A 16739-nucleotide genomic window follows, 5' to 3' on the forward strand; every position below is an offset into this window, starting at 1 on the left:
GTTTCAGGCTCAGTCGCTCCAGTAGCATGGCCTCAAAACAAGAAACAGACTCAGACACACAGGACATCCCTGTCATCTCCCATATCAATAATGCCAAACACTCTGAGAAAAAAATCATGGTCAGTAGTGCCAGCCAATCAATGAGCTCCCCTCCTGGACAGGACTATTTAGACAACGGAGACACTACTGGTGACGCCTCTTCACCTCCCCCGCCCAGGCAGATCCTCAACCGCTCCACCACACGAAGTAGCTCTTCCTCCTTCTCAGAAAGTCTGGACCCAGCGCTGGACCCCTCCTCTCTACCACCTCCAGACCCTTGGCTGGATAGTGGGAATGGGAGTAACAGCAGTGTTCCTCAGAGTGGAGGAGGGGGAACGCTGTGCCGGCGAGACGGCCACTGGTTCCTGAAGCTACTGCAGGCCGAGACGGGACGCATGGAAGGCTGGTGCCAGCAGATGGAACAGGAGACCAAAGACAACCAGCTCTCAGAGGAGGGTAAGGCTGCCAGGGTACTCACTACAGCTCCAGCCTTTGTGAGGCAGCAAGCTTGCACACAGTGGTGATCACTGCATTATCCTATTGTTTTGGTGGCTTTACCAAAATAGTCATGCGAGGAAGATTTTTTTCACAACACAAAAACGGTATGTTTCATTAGCTGCTAGAGATTTTTTTAAATGGTAATTGTATGATCCATTGCTATTTCAGTGATAGCATACAATTACATTTTAAAGGTTTACTCTTGGGTTAGTATAATGAACGTCCATCTCCAAACTATTATTATTATTATTTGGCCCAGAAAAAGAACAGAACAAAACTGGATGTGCAGTCAAAGCACTGCTGAAGTCAAACATGTCCAGGCCCTCTGAATGAACCCTGCATCTTGAGGTCTGCTGCCGTCTGAGTCAGTTCTCCTCTATAACCGGTTAAATGGTTCTTCCTCAGGACCTACAATCGCTCTATCAGACATACACAGCGTGCAGGGGATGAGGCGGTAATACGTGGGGTTACCACACACAAGCAGGCCTGTAATCCTCAGAATTACACAAATCTACTCTGGAACTGATTAAACCTCCAGATTAGATTAGTGCAGCGACATCAGCAGTGAGCGCGCACACAAATGCACAATGTACACTGTGTACACACAAACAAACAAAAGTAGGAGGGCTTTGGATGCTCAGTTTATATGAGAAGCACTGGATCAATATAAGAACAAGGGTGTGTGTGTGTGTGTGTGTGTGTGTGTTTTAACAGTCGGCATTAAATCTGATGCAAATCTGTACTGCAAAGCCGGGTCTCACCACAGTATAATCACATTGCCATAACTTTACAATCCAGTGATCAGATAGGAGTCCTAATTTTGTCCGGGTAGATGTTTGTCCTAGTTTTCACACAGCAACAGACTAGCATAGTGACCACTGACTGACAGGCTGGAGTATCTATATGAGCTTAGATGCCTTTTGACGAGGATAACATAGTCCAATACATAACACTGTAATCCTCTCCATGCCAACCAGTGGAGATGATTTGGCAATGCATTGTAAGGCACACCTTGCATGCTATGAATAAGCCAGAGTACACTTGGTGTAGTTGCAGCTGTACCTTTTATAGGCAGGCTTTGGTGTGTATGCCATGCCATGTGTCTTAGTAAAGCTTAGAATTGGTTTGTGTGTCATCCATAGAAGGAATAACCGGATGCCTCTGAGATAGATAATCATTCGTGTGTCGATTTCTGTTCTTTTTTCAGTGCTGGGGAAGGTTCGCAGTGCTGTAGGAAGTGCCCAGCTCCTAATATCCCAGAAGTTCCAGCAGTTCCGGGGACTATGTGAACAAAACCTGGTGTGTAAATCCTTCTGCTCTACAGGTCTGCACAGGCATGAAACTGAGACTCACATCTGTGGTGGTGTCCCAAACCAAACAATGTTTTTTTAAGACCGAACCAAACCTAATGTTATATTTTGGTTATTATGTCTTCTGCAAGATATGCTTGCCAAGATGCACATAAAGGCTTTCGCATGAAATCGAACTGACTAATCTGGGAACAGCCATGGTACACAGAATATGAGGCCTACACAGAATAAGGCATGGTGGCCCACCAGTACAAAATACAAGGAGCTTATAATAAGCTAATAAGCCATTCCACTCGAGTGACGTATTTTACTGGAAGTTGCAACTACCAACAGATGACACTAACACAGCATCTCAGATTCAAAAAGCATCTGTTTTAACTGTTTGTTGGTACTGTATGAAACTCAACTTCCCAAATGTTGGCCAGATAAAAATGAATTAGTATTTACTGAATTTTATTCATTTGCGATCTTGGTTTCTGTTGTCTAGTGATCCCAGGGAAATGCTACTTCATTCTACCTGTAGTACTGTGGCATATCTGGTAAAATGTTAAACAATAAATCTTATCTTAATTTATGTAATCATGTTCTAGATCTCGGTACTTGTTTTTCTAGGTAATTTAAAAATCTCTTTATTTTTAAAAATAGAGGAGACAAAATATTATAGACTTTATTTTGTTTTTGTTTTTTCAATACAGCAGTTTTGTGTGCTGTGCTTGTCGTATCAGCCAGGTGGACTTGGAGTAACTTATATCAACTTTTTTACAGAAAGCAAGTTAAAGGGAGAAAAAAACACGGTCATATTTGGGTCCATTTCCATTGCAATGCAGCTGAGGAGGGAAAGCTGTACGTAACAAAAAGACCCAGTGCAGACATAAAGCCTGATTCTTTGTCAGGCTCAGGTTGGGTACCAAGAAACACAGCACAGGACACATTACAAGAGTATTCAGAAAACAAAATCGCATGCTCACATGAAAATCTATTATTTATGCAAAAGCAAAAGTTTCACTGTGAAGACATGATTGAGCCTTAGTTAAGCAGATCAATTGTGAATGCTTTGTATGGGTTGATATCACTGTACTCCAGACATGATAAGCCTTCATATCTGTACCAGTGTGTAATTTCCCTCCATGGCTTTTTCAGTACCTGAACATCTAGTATTATTATTTTGCACAATGCGTATTGGTTAGTGCTCCAGAAAAGCTGCTTGGCATATCTTCCGCCAGATGTCTGGACATCACAGCAGTGAATGCAGCCGCTTGAACATGAAGAATAGAGCATCACAAACAATGGCTGTGTCAGAAGGAAAGAAGTCGGAGCAGGATTTACTTTTTATCTGTTTGCCAATCTGTGGAAGCTTTCCACAAACGGCAAACTTACAGGCAGCTGTTTGTAAACAAGTGAGGGGTTTTAATCTTACTGTGATCCTGAATGATCGCATTTCTTCTTGTTGACATTATCAGAAACTTAACATTCCCCTGTATTTCTCTGGCGCAACATGCTTATTTTACTTGGCTTTGTTGAAGCATTTATAGCATTTTCAGTATTTTGTTATGTCACTGAAAAGGATAAAGCTGTGTTGTGAGCCTTTATTTTGGAGTTCAGTTTGACAAAATAATTGAGCTTTAACTCCCTCTAGTGATCAATATGGAAAGAGCAGCAAGAAAAGTACAGTATGTAAGTAATGCAATGCAGAGTAGTAGCACAGTAATAATCCAGTCTGGTGTGAGGCGCTGACCATGAAACACAACTTTGCTTCATCTCTCTATTGTCAGCTACCTAATAAAGGCATAAAATAGATGATATAAAAAAGCAATACATAAGTGGGAGAAAAATACACAACTCTGACATTTTGACACAATTTATTTACATCAACATGAAAGCATTTAAAATGTACAGTCAGCCAAGCAGCCACGAGCTACAGCAGCGAGTGGATTTTAGCCTGTATTCTCTTTCTGTGGTGGCACTGACCTCTTGACATAGATAGAATGAATGAGAAAATAAGAAATAACACCACCACCACCAAAAACTGGGATGGGTGGTGGTGGTGGGGACCCACAAAATCTGACCCCCAGATACCCCACCCACTGTTCTGATTCTCACATTATGGACACATCTAGGACAAAGTATTTTTAGAAATATATAGCCTAGTTTTTACTTGAGTCTGTATTGGATGATTTATTTAGTTTTTTTTATCAGTTTTATTATAATTTGCCTGATCCATCTCTGCTGCTAAAGAACACGGCCGAAAGTAGACTATGTGTTTTTTCTTTATTTAAAGCCGAAGCTACTGCCCATGTCATACATGTTTAAAAGTCCTTTTCGCACCAGAACAGCACACACACTGAAAGATAAGCAGCATGCAGTAGCCCATAACAAGAAGCAAAATTGACGGTTAGTGGGGAAATGGGCTCTGACTAATTGATTCACAGCTTGTTGTAATGCTGGACAAAAAGGACAATCTACACCAAACACGATAAATAGAAAGAACAGAATAAACATCTGTGGGTATTTTTACCTTTCTTTCTCAAAGAGATGGCATTTATTTGCACTACTGTGCTACTGTGATGCTGTTTACCCTCTAATATGCTGTATTTCATTCATTCTACATCACAACACTGACTTTGTCCTCTTCTCACCGTTCATTTGTTTTCATCCCCCTCTCCCGGTCAGAATGTGAATGCCAACCCGCGGCCCACCGCCCAGGACCTGGCTGGTTTCTGGGACCTGTTGCAGCTCTCCATCGAGGACATCAGCCTCAAGTTCGACGAGCTCTACCATCTCAAGTCCAATGACTGGCAGCCCGTGCCGTCTGCGGCTGCCCAGTCGCCCCCTGAGCGGAAGGTACTTCCCACCCCTGCTGCCCAGTGCCCTGGCTGGGGTAGGAAAGCCGCCGAAACCGGCCTCTCTCCTCCCACCACCACCACCATTTCTCCCACTCTTTTTTACCTCCTGTTTCGACTTCCCCTGTCCCTGCGTGGGATGAACTCATTTAACAGGGTCTCCCTGTGCAATATAAAGGGGCCAGAGAGATCCCTTTAGGCATGCATGGAAAGCTTCATCTCAAAGAGGGCTGTTGTTGGTGTGCGTTTTAAATGTAAAGCCCTGCTTTGAGCATGCATGTGTCACTTGCTGCTGTGTGTGTTGCAGTGGAGCATGGCTAAGATGCACTGGCTCATGTGACCAAATGCAGTCTTGCTGTTGCTCCTTCTCTGTTTAAACGTCTTTTCTTGTGTTTGTGTGTCTTGGTCATTGTTTCTAGCCGTCTCTCTCTCTCTCTCTCTCTCTCTCTCTTGTCTGTGATGTGCCTTTTGTATGTTTTTGTGTGTGTTTTAAGTTTATGAATCTTAACTGCTGATGCACTCTTGGTTTATATTGCTTTGCAATGCAAATGCATTGACGGTGTGTCTGTGATCCTTTTTTATTGTGCTTTAAGTTTGATCCAATGTGCCCATTAATTCATGTTACCATTTCATGTCTTTGAAATTTGTCATATAAATTTTTCTCAGTGTTTGCCTGTTTTTACCAGTTGTCTATCCGTCAGTGTTTTTCTGTTTTATCACCTACAACCACTAAATGTTATTTCAAGCTTTAACAAAAAACAATCAGCATATCAGCATAATGTCTTTGTCAAAGTCCTGTCTGCTAAACCTGCCTAAACTAATGGAACCTCTTAAACAGTTTATACATTACATTATCTGACTGTCCTCCATCTGTCTTTCCTCTCTTCTCTCTCTCCTCCTCTGTCTGTTTCACCGTTCCCAACATTACAGGACGAGGAGAAGGTGGCCCCTCCAGCTTCAAAGAAGCCCGGTAAGGGACGGCCATTGCTGGGCCGCGAGAAGAGTGCAGACTCCTCATCCACCTCTTCCTCGGCCTCGGCAGAGAAGCAGAGACAAGAGGCTCGAAAGCGTCTGCTGGCTGCTAAAAAGGCGGCCTCGTTTCGCCAGAACTCCGCCACAGAGAGCGCAGACAGCATCGAAATATATGTCCCCGAGGCCCAGACTCGCCTCTGAGAGAAACAGTGAGAGGGAAGTATATGGGGTCGAATCAAAGATGTCACCGGGAAAGAGGGGAGAAACTTTTCCGATGCAAAAGAAATACTCTGAATAAAGATGGATTTGGGGGGCGACGGGGGGCAGATCAGATTCTTAGCAATTGGGGTGGGGGTGAATTTTGGCATTTTTGACACACACAGTTATAGGCTGGTCCTGGTGGCATCAAACACTACTTAACAAAACAGAAACTTCTGTGGACCCTACAGACTACGAAGCAGGGGACTCCTCATTTGAGGCTGCCATTGAAAACCTCAGCCGATGAACTTTGTCATTTCTTGTTACTACTCTTGATATCATACAATTATTAATGACGGTATTGTTATTATGATGATTATATCCTAAAGAATCTATTTGAAGACTGTTTTAAACATTCCTCTATCTTGGCTATAAGATCTATTAAGTGGACAGAAGGCAAACATTAATGCTCTTCTATCTCCCATCATCTTCTTCCCAGGTCACTGGCCATCTTGTAGCTTTGCACAGCACCACCTTGTGGCCATCACACACGCACTGCACACACCACAAACTATACAAACACCTATGTACGTCTTCCTTGTATTTATTTGTTTACTTAATCATATTTGTTTTGTATAAAAATCCATTTAGATCTGTTTATGAATATTTTTGGTATGATGAAAGTGAAAGTCAGATTTGAAAGGGTATTTATATTGTTCCTAGCAATTAACTCTTGTCTGTGTGTGTGTGTGTGTATGTCTTGTGTCATACATTTTAAACACTGGGGAGAATCTGTAAAGTTTAGGTTTTTTTAATGGTTTTGAATGAAAGCACATTGCGATAATTATTGATGACCGAGCATGAGGATCTCAATTTCAGACAGAGTGTTTGTGGCCACAATATTACAGTTTTGTTTTTTGTAGGGAAGTCTTCTATTCATTTTAGTCTCTTTTGCTTCACTCTGTCCCATTAAATTTGTTTTTCCATGTTTGTGCTGTAACTCCAGATATGTGAATATTTCAATCAGGATTTGTGTCCCATCTGTCTGTTTAATGCATCTTTAAGTGCTTTTATTAATCTCACTTAGCATTCAACTCATATAATCTAGGGCTTTTATTGAAGTAATGCTGCAGGTTGAGCATGCAGGGTATTGTTTGTGGGGAGGCACATTAGGACATGTGTCTTGCTGTTATTTTTATACTATGTTTCCAAAAGCATTCTGATTTTATTTTGCCTCCCATCACTCAACAAAATCAGTTTTACTTCTTTACTACCATTATTGTTTCTTCTCATTGAACATCATCCAAAAAAAGCTGCACTTTTTTTATTCAAAGAAAAAAATATTTAATTAAAGCATTGCATACATTAGTCATTGTGTTTTCATCGTTTATTAAATGCTGCTTGCTTTTTTTGTCATGGAAGACTGCATAAGCCAAAGATGAATTCACTGTTTCAAATTCATCTCATGTATTTAAATGTCAGCAGCAGGGAGCTGAACAGTAACAGGGCTTACTGTGAAATTAGATGGAGTGGATTGTAGCTACAGCCCCGTACGTGTTACAAGTGTAACATTTTGATATGCACACGCCCCGAAGCTTAACCAGAACTGCCTATCGCTGCAACAATACTGAGTGATTTGCTTTGGAGCGTTCAGGACCAGGACCCTCCCCCTTCTCAGCCTGGAATCTCACATTTTGGAAAGTTTGAAAAGTGACCTCTAGAGGGCAACAGTGGTTAACTTCCAATCCAAGATACAGTACATTGTAATACACTGTGTTTACACACAATGGGAAGGTATTTGCATTATAAGACAACATTCAGCCCTGCCCTGTATTGCATTAAGGGGAAACATTGTGTGGATTGCACGTACTACCAGACTCCCCCGTCTCACTTGAAGATTTCCCAAAACAAAATTGTCTGAAACAATGCCTGTTTGTTTATGAATTCATGTAGAGAAACTCCAGGATTTCACCCTAGTACAAGTACAAGTACAAGCTAACCATAAAGTCAACCCTGACATGCCTTACATCAACCACAATTGTTTGTCTTTCACTCACATTTGGGTTCTTCCAAATGGTAAGCAAATAAAAACTTCCCCTTTCTAATTAGTTATGTTAAAGCTATCTCAATGTCACACCATTGCTTGGGCAATGCCTCTTTCTCACCCACTGTGAAAATGCAGCCTGAGGCTTTGAATTGGAAAAACCTGATGACCACTATTCATTCTCTATCTTGCCAAGAGCTTTAGTTGATGGCGGCTTTTGTTTGTCTGTTGTGTTTGCCTGTTGGGAATGACTCTCAGCAAGAAAAATGGCTCAGGGGTGTCAATAGCCTGTTCCCTGGTTGTTGTCACTACCCCCCTCCATTTGACTGGGGTGGATAGCATTGTTAGCACATGAAGGCCTTTTGTGTGACTCGAACTCAGCCTTTTAGCTTGATTTGATTTCTGACTGCCAGGAAAAATTTGTGTGTCTGAGTGTTTTCCTGAAATGAGGTGTGGTGTCAATATAGGTGTCTCCCAGTTTTCCACAACTTCAAGACAAATTCTTATTGGCTCATTTTTAATGATCTCTGTGTGTTGGATAGTGAATATTGACAAAAAGTCTTAAGAGGGAAAAGCAAACAGGCTAGCTTGAAGGCAATATAAATGCAGCATCTAGATTTAAATATATTTCCCATATGCAACCACTGCCAGAATATTTTTAACCTTTAAAAACAAGTTCACAACATATAATTTCCATTTTTCCCCCCGTTTGCCATATTTTCAGGCCCAAACCCTGCTCTCACCATTCCTCACGCAAAAACTGTAGGTCTGTGCCTGACATGAACGCAGATCAAAGAAATGTGGCATCTCAAATGCGCTGAGGGCAGGAACATAGAGAAAGTTGTTCTATCATCCAACCATCACAAAATGAAAGGCAGCAATTTTCCAGCACGCTTAAACGTGGGATGTATAAAATGCCAAGAGATGTCGGTGACATACTTGAGGAGAGAAAAGAGAGTTCGTCTCATACATTTAAACAACGCTTCTCTCCAATACACACAGATATCACTGGGACACACCTAGGTCTCTTTCCTGGGTAGGGTTATTCATGATCCAAACAGCTGCACTGTGGGGGGGTTTGTGGCTGTAAAGCCATTGATTTGGGGGTGATAATGATCCCCATGTAGGCTTGATGGCTTTGACCTTTTAAAGTCTAAACTGTCATACATATTACAATTGCTTAAGCAGCGGTCTGTTTTGGAAAAACTCCAATCCAACGCTGCACTTTTTAATGTGCCTCGTTCAGTTGGTATGTTATCATCCATATATGAGGGGAGAAAGCAATAGTTTAAATGTAAAGCAACAGGAAGGAAAATGTATCACAATGTGGCTGTGGTCAAAATTGTACTTTATCTTCTGTGATACCAATGTACCCCCCAACACACGCACTTTATTTAAAATGGGTTAGATGTCCTTACACATTACATAAAGTTTAGCTACCCTTTAAGATTCTTCTTTGTATTTGCCCCTTTTTCGAAGACAGTGAGAAAAGGTTTGATCACTAGAGGCTACAAGAGACGGACAAAGAAAAACTGTTTAATCCCAGGAAGAGAGTATACCTCAGCTTGGATACCAGTGAATCCACTCCCAGACAGTAGTCCATAGGCATGCTTGCAAAAAAAATAAAACCAAGCTCATTAGCATTTCTGCTTTGTTCCACTAAGTTGGGCATAAAACTGGGAAAAGGGATGAGGGGGCAGAAACTATGCTGTTACCGCAAGAGATATGATATAGCAAAAAGTATCTGTATAAATACTAGAATAAATATTTTATGAAACAAGCACATATTTTAAAGAATAGGATATGTTCAGTATAGTCCATAGGCTGTGTGTATGTTTGTGGGGTTTAGTATAAAAGAGTTGTATTGTTTGAGGCAAAGTTGAGAGCGAGTGGGTCTGTTCTGAGATTTAACTAGATTATTGTCATTATACTCTGGTAACATTTTAAGTATATGTGCAATACTGAGTAAAAAGGGTTCTTTGATATTAAGATGAAACTAATAATCTTGCATTTCTCCCCCTGTGCTTCTTAAAGTCGTCCTCTGTAAATAAGGGAAAAAATACAGACTGAAAATGTTAATCTTTTACAATGCTGTAGATCTATTTATACTATTTCAAGGTTGTTCAGATGTATAATGGAGAAATGTAACATTCAATAAAATGCACACAATACTTTCTCAAAAAGTTCATCATGGATGTATTGGCTTGCTTTGTAGCTATTTGTTGACTTATTAAGAACAAGATGATTCAGTTTGTGGCTGTCATTTTGGTTTCAAATACTATTTTTAGAGACAGTACTGCAAATAGCTTGTTTTTGTTTTAAAACCTGTTAGTTTTTACTTAACTTCTGTTTCAATCACAATGTATTTGTTGTTTTTTTGCTTTGCCCAGCCTCAGAGCAGAAATAATGACAGAAGGTGTGGGCTATTTGGACACAACACTGAAGGCTTACGTTTAAATGGTTACACCAGGTAGACTGCAATTTTGTATTGTGGTAAACTCATTTGTAAATCTGAACTCCCGCTCATTTGGCCGAGGGAATCAAAGCACCCCAACACCTCTCTGCAACAACACTCACAAGCCTGTAGTCAAACACATCGTAGAGTCCATGTCTACATGTCACTTTAGAAATCACTCCAGACAGTGTCAGTAAAGTACTTGGTTAATTATATTATAAACTGGCCACATGCGGTTACTAGTCGACGCTTTCGAGCGTTTCTGATTTATGTAACAAGAACATTTTGCTCAACGTTACGTAAAGCCTTTCCACACAATGTTGCTGTCTCCGGTACACACGAATATAAAACGACCAGAATGGTTAAAAAGATTACACCGTTGCTAAATATACAATAACATGTGTCTATAGTACCGTGGGGGTTTTAACCTTGTCGAGAAAATAACATTGTTTCAAAGACTGCGCTATACTTTGAATGAAATGGTTCTCCCCTCAGCCACAATGACACGGAGCCTGTCTGCTGTCTAGCGGAGCGCCGTGATTGGCTAACGACACCCCAGGAGGCGTAATAGAGGTCCGCTATTGGCTGACAGCTGTTGATGAGGCGGGATCATTTCAGCGGCGACTGTCAAGATTGGCAAAGAGCTACGTGCAGGTAAAAGGAACAAGCGACACAAAACAGAAAACATTTATCCTGGCAGAAAGCGAAGCGTGCGATGGAAACAGACCGTCCGGTGAAACCTTTTCGTGCGGCAGAACCTCAAAGGCGACGCGTTTAAGTCGGTGAAAGAGGAACAACACCTTCAGCTTCTTGGAAGAAAGTGCTGTTGTGTCAACCATCGCTTGACTCCCGGGGCACGCTTTGTACAGCAAGAAACTTGGACAGCTGCGCGTTTTCAAGCAAGCCATCAACAAAGAATGAAAGCATTCAAACGAGGTGAGCACACGTCGTGTTTTATTATATATTTTTTATGTCCCTACCCTGCACGTTTTAACTCCCAAAGTGTGTGCCTGCGAGTCCGCCGTGTCTTTGCTGTTGGTTTTGCCTGGTATGCGGGCTTTTTGTTGCGAGCAAATGCAGCGTGTGTTTGTGTTTAAATTTGGAGGGACAGCTAGCCAGCTAGTTATCTCTGGAGGCAGGCATGGTGTCCATCTGGCGGAGTGACATGCGGGAGGCTGTGCTTTCACGCCTGCCTCCTTTGTGCGCTCCAGATGGCTAATTTACCGAGTATCTGCTCAGTTTGTCTTGTTTGAATGTCACATTCTGCATTATCCGAGTGGCTTTATAGTGTGTGTCGTTTCACTTTGAGTATGACGCCATCCCCCTTCGACAAAGCGAGCTGGTCTTAAAAGTGGATGTTTGATGTGTGGTGGACTGGCTTTGCTAACGGTCAGATTCAAATCCTTACCTCGGTGTGAGTGTGTTGTGAAGTTTAGTTCACCGTTGAGCTCCCAAACTTTGATCTGAGGACCATTTGGCCTCGTGTTTAAAGAATAGGCAGAACACTAGAAACACTTTCCCGAGGCAGAGATTTACCAGCTTGAATGTAGTGTAAAAATTTTCACTGCTTGTGAGATGTAACATGTTGCTGATGTGACATACTAACATCTGTCTTAAATCTGTCTTGGCTGTTTTTTATTACTAAATTAATCCCATATTGAGTGGGTGTTAGATAGATATATCTAGTGACAAATGCATATCCAATGATCCAGTGGAGTTGAGGGAATGCAACTTTGTTGTGGGCCTCATGTTCTCTCACAGAGGTTGTTATTAGAAAAAAGGATAACCTGAGATGTCTTGTCAAGCATGAGTGTGGCTAATGCACGGGAGGCTGATGGTGGGGAGGTGTGGAGTATTTCTAGACCCAGTTAGACCAAATCAGACTTAATTTAACCCATAAATTGTTTAAAATGTTTCTCTATTCTTTAAAGAGCGTGACAAACTAATACTTAATCGAGATATTTGCTAAAAAAACATTAATTTGGACAGAATTTAGTCCAGAATGACATATCTGTACATGAATATCGTGATAAAAATGGCCAATCCTACTGTAACATGTGATTTTATAGGTGTAAGGGGAATTTAGTTCATCAATAGAAATTGGTGTGGGGGGGTGCACATAATTTGCATTTGTAAGTTTTTAGTCCCACCTCCCACACACTTTTCTAACTTGATTTAGGGCTTCCCTTGTTGTTGTCGAGGAATGCAGTATTCAAAAGATTTGTCAACTGCTCCAGCAGTCATCAGCCGAACTGGCATGAGGTGAAAACGGCCTCCTTTGCATGGTCAATAGGTTCCTGGGCCACTGGCTACTGTGATGTTGATATGCACACAATCTTCTTTGTGAAGACAGGCGCTGCCCCGGGGGTCAGGTTTCACCCAGCCACAGAGAAAGACATTTACTGCATTCTGTGGCCCACCCCTGGGATCAGGCATGCTCCATTTTGAGGGGATTTCTCTCCCCATTTCTCTCCAGTGGCCAACCATAGACTGACAAAAATAAATAAAAATACACACCCACAACAAAGTTCAAACCACAAAGCCAGTGTTTTAAACATGTTCAGCCCACGATGCTTTAAATTGGCTAAAAATAGGAGGTTAAAAGTAACTGATGCGGTTTGTGCACTTGTTCACTGCTCAAGTGTTAAATCTGTTTCTTGATTTTTGCCGGCCTTTCTCAGTCCACATGGCTCTTATTATTGTGAAAAAAATAGTTTAGGTTTCATATAGTGCGTAAAAGTGGATTAAACACCCTTTTTGCAGAAGCCCGGGTGAGTCTAGAGCTATTAATGTGAGATGGAACCATTATCTTCTCCCAAATTATATATGACAAAACTAGGCCGCACAGGAAACCAACACTTTGATACCAGTTGACTAGCAGATTTGATGTAAGCAGGTTTCCTGAATCAGTAACGGTGAACGTGACTGACTGCTTCCCCCCTCCTCCCTCCCCTCAGCTCTGGAAGAAGAGCATCGCCCGGAGCAGGAGCACTCCTCGGCTGTGTCGGACAGTGATGACGGCTCCCCGCTCGACCTGTCGGGAAGAGGGCTGTTTGGGAAGCGCCGTCGCCGCGGCAACCTGCCCAAGGAGGCGGTGCAGATTCTGCGGAGCTGGCTGTACGAGCACCGCTTCAACGCCTACCCGTCGGAGCAGGAGAAGCTCAGCCTGTCGGGCCAGACCAACCTTTCTGTGCTGCAGGTATGGGGTAGATTTTAATTTATTTGAGTTGAGAAATTCATCTAGTTTGTGACACTTTCTCACTGTCTTTTCCATTTGTTTATTAAGGATTATACATAAAAATCACAGGTTTCACTTAAATGCAGTGCTTTGTTTATTCCATTTGAGATTTTTGTAAAATAAGCAGTGCTTTAGGAGGCTTTGACCCTGAACACACAAACTCGTTTTTACATTTATAAAGCCCTGAAGCAGGTGGGAGCAAATCTTTAAATTCTTCTTGTAGCTCAAAGGGTAGGCCAATCTAGTCATCTATTTTCACTTTAAATTCTGATGCTGCACACCACAAAGGTGTTACAAGTAATGTCCTAACACCTTTACATGATCCATTCTCTTGTGCTATTACTTTCCATTTTACATAACAGTAATTCTTATTTTTATCAACGCGTTGTTTTTGTCACCAGCTTTTCATCAACATATTGAACAAGTGAAAGCACAACAATAATCACCACACTTGTTCTGCTGAAGAGGGCATTTTCCCAGCCTTTTCCTTTTTCACTTCATTGCACCAGTGGTAGACATTTCCTCTTTTCCTCTCAACACACTGGCACGCACAAACACACAGGCCGCATTAGAGAAGGCATTACAGATCAGCATGAGGCGGCAGCAGAGTTTCTTGTTATGTAGTCAGTTCACTGGAATGCCTTTGGCTGGCTTCTCTGTGGCTCAGCATATTTGAGCTCAGCCCTTCATTATTGCCAGCTGTCTGAGGGCTCTCATCTCTTGTCTGTCTCACTCCTTCTTCCTTGTGTGGGAGGCTGTACCACTAGAGGGGGGTAAGTAAGGCCTCGTATACAAATGTAGATGAAGAAAAATGTGTAGGCGGCTGTTAAAATAACAGTCCTCAGATGTTTGGGGGGGTTGGGTTGTGTTGCAAGGGTCAAGTTGTGGATCTAGTTAACTGAGATGTGTCTGAAGCTGTCAGGTTCTATTTTTATCTTATTATTTAAGAAAAATGTCCTCGTAACCTGTTACTATCAGTTCCATTTATTCCAGAAATTCCCCCTCTTTTCCCAGATATGTAACTGGTTCATCAATGCACGCCGCCGCCTCCTCCCTGACCTACTTCGCAAGGATGGCAAAGATCCCACCAAGTTCACCATCTCCCGCAAGGTTGGTGGTAAAAGTGAAGGCCACTCGTCTAATGGAGGCGGAGCCAGTTCTCCAGAAAGCAGCTCTTCTACCGGCTCATCTCAACAACGCCCATCGGTCATCCGCTCTGCCCCTACGTTGGACCTCAGTCTTCTTGGGAGCACGGCAACAGCAATTCTGACAGGAGCAGGGTACCCTGGTAAGGAGGGATCGGTCCAGGCGTTGATGAGGCTGGACACGCAAAGACTGCTGAGAGAAGCAGAGGAACAGGGTGCGTGTCTCACCAGCACAGCAATGGCAGCTAGCCCCACCAGTGGCTTCTTCAACACACCTCCCCCGACTCCCCCCGAGCTCTTCCCTACCCAGGACTTCAGCGACTTGAGGCTCCTGGTCGACGCAGCTCTGCAGAGGGCAGCAGAGCAGGAGAACCTGAAGAGACTCCAGGAGAGCCAGAAGAGACCTACAGAGGCTGTAAAGACTGAACAGGTGGAGGCACAGTGCAGTGCTTACAGCAGTGACATGGGACCCACGCCGCCTCCAGAGGACAGCCAACAAGTCATGGATGCTTCCACGGTGCAGAGTCTGATGGAGAAGGCTATGGCTGCTCCAGTGTCAGTTGCAACTCCAGTAAAGGATCCCGTGCCTCTATCATTACCAGCCTCTGTACCAGTCCCAACTACAGTGTTGGTCTCAGCACCCAGACTGTCTCCTCTCACGATCAATAAAGTCATCTGGAGCCCCTTGGAGGAGGACACTGTCAGAGCCTCCAGCCCAAACCAGTCTCCGCTCCTCCCAGCTCATCTGCCAACCTTAGTGCCAGTGTTAGGACGGCCGAATTCTCAGAAACCTGCTTCTGCTCCAGCCCCAAGCTCAGTACTGGCCCCACTGCCCACTACAAGTCCTACAAGTGCACCAGCTACAAGGCCAGTCTCAGTGCCGTCACCAGCTCTTCTCCCAGCCACAAGTTCCACATCTGTCACCGCTCCAAGCCAGGCTTCTTCCCACACTGCAGCCCTTGTTTCAGCTGCTCCTTCTCCAACCATCACCTCCTTTACAGCCCCCAAAGGAATCCCACTTTACCTGCCGTTCCACAAATCCCCCTTAATCCCAGTCACAGTTCCATGTCCATCACCGGTGTCAACCGTGGAGTCATCTCCAGCCCCTGTACACACCCCAGTCTTTGCCTCTGCCCAAACTCCAGCTCCTCTCCCCGCCTCAACCCCAACATCCTCCTCTACACCAACAAGTACACCTCTTCCGGGATTGGCTTCCCACCTCACTACTCCTCCTCTTCAGCCCTCCACAAGCAGCAGCAGTATTAGTAGTAGTGCGCAGAGGAATTCAGCAGTGGTTCCCAGTGTTTGGAGCATGGTCCATACTGATACCAGGCAACCCAGTTCTCTTCAAGTGGACTTCAAGACCCCCATCACCACAGTGTGGGGCCCGCAGCACAGCCTGCATGCAGTGAGTGAAACTGTTAACTAGTAGCTGGAAGTTGGCCCCTTTTTAAAAAAATAAAAAATAAAAAATTTATATATATCTGGGGAGGAGAGAGGCCAAACATTCCCTTTGGCTGGACAACACTGTATATAGGAGAATGTATCGTCATCAGCAGTCCCTTGTTTGTCATTTAAAGCATGTGCCTGCAGAATACAGGGAATGAAATGTGTGAGCTGGGACAAACACGAGGGGTTACAGAGACTTGCTGTTTCAAGCAACTTTTTATTGTTTAAATATGCGGTTCTTGATGGAGGCACCTGCTGGTGAGAACACTTTGATGCCATTCCTCGAAATGAATTCCTCAGTGCTGAGTATTGTACAACGCTTTCCACATTACGGTTTATGAATGATGAAAAATGAAATGAAAAAAACATCCCTTAATTGTGCTAAATGTCAGTTGGTGTGATTTTTAGCACCAGCAGTTAGCCTCTTCAGTAGCAGTACTGGACTTTATTGAATGTACAAAAGACATTGATATCAATGGCCAGGCTGCCTATTACCTATTCCCCTCCATGATGAAAAGGAGGACAACATCATAGTCCTCTATAGTTGTGCA

The 16739-nt window shown here is 43.1% G+C and overlaps 2 protein-coding genes across 5 annotated transcripts in view; both read left to right on the forward strand.

Moving 5' to 3' along the window:
* Positions 1-7225, forward strand: part of dlgap4b (discs, large (Drosophila) homolog-associated protein 4b) — a 135670-nt gene extending 128445 nt beyond the window's left edge. For 3 of the 4 annotated variants that reach the window (XM_038697201.1, XM_038697198.1, XM_038697199.1), the window contains 4 exons: positions 8-495; positions 1745-1836; positions 4518-4688; positions 5618-7225. In XM_038697201.1, coding sequence (XP_038553129.1) covers positions 8-495; positions 1745-1836; positions 4518-4688; positions 5618-5860 — 994 coding nt within the window. In that variant the 3' untranslated portion in view covers positions 5861-7225. Of the gene's footprint in view, positions 1-7; positions 496-1744; positions 1837-4517; positions 4726-5617 lie in introns of all 4 variants that reach the window. The other variant, XM_038697200.1, reaches the window with a different exon arrangement.
* Positions 7226-10991: 3766 nt separating this feature from the next.
* On the forward strand, positions 10992-16530 carry LOC119886945 (flocculation protein FLO11). The gene is made up of 3 exons (XM_038697941.1): positions 10992-11292; positions 13314-13555; positions 14609-16530. The coding sequence occupies exons 1-3, from the start codon at positions 11274-11276 to the stop codon at positions 16166-16168; spliced, it is 1821 nt and encodes a 606-aa protein (XP_038553869.1). The 5' UTR covers positions 10992-11273; the 3' UTR covers positions 16169-16530.
* The last annotated feature ends 209 nt before the right edge of the window (positions 16531-16739 follow it).

This window comes from Micropterus salmoides, unplaced genomic scaffold (assembly GCF_014851395.1).
Source record: "Micropterus salmoides isolate LMB-PRFRI ecotype aquatic unplaced genomic scaffold, ASM1485139v1 Ms_hic_scaffold_4, whole genome shotgun sequence".
NCBI lineage: Eukaryota > Metazoa > Chordata > Actinopteri > Centrarchiformes > Centrarchidae > Micropterus > Micropterus salmoides.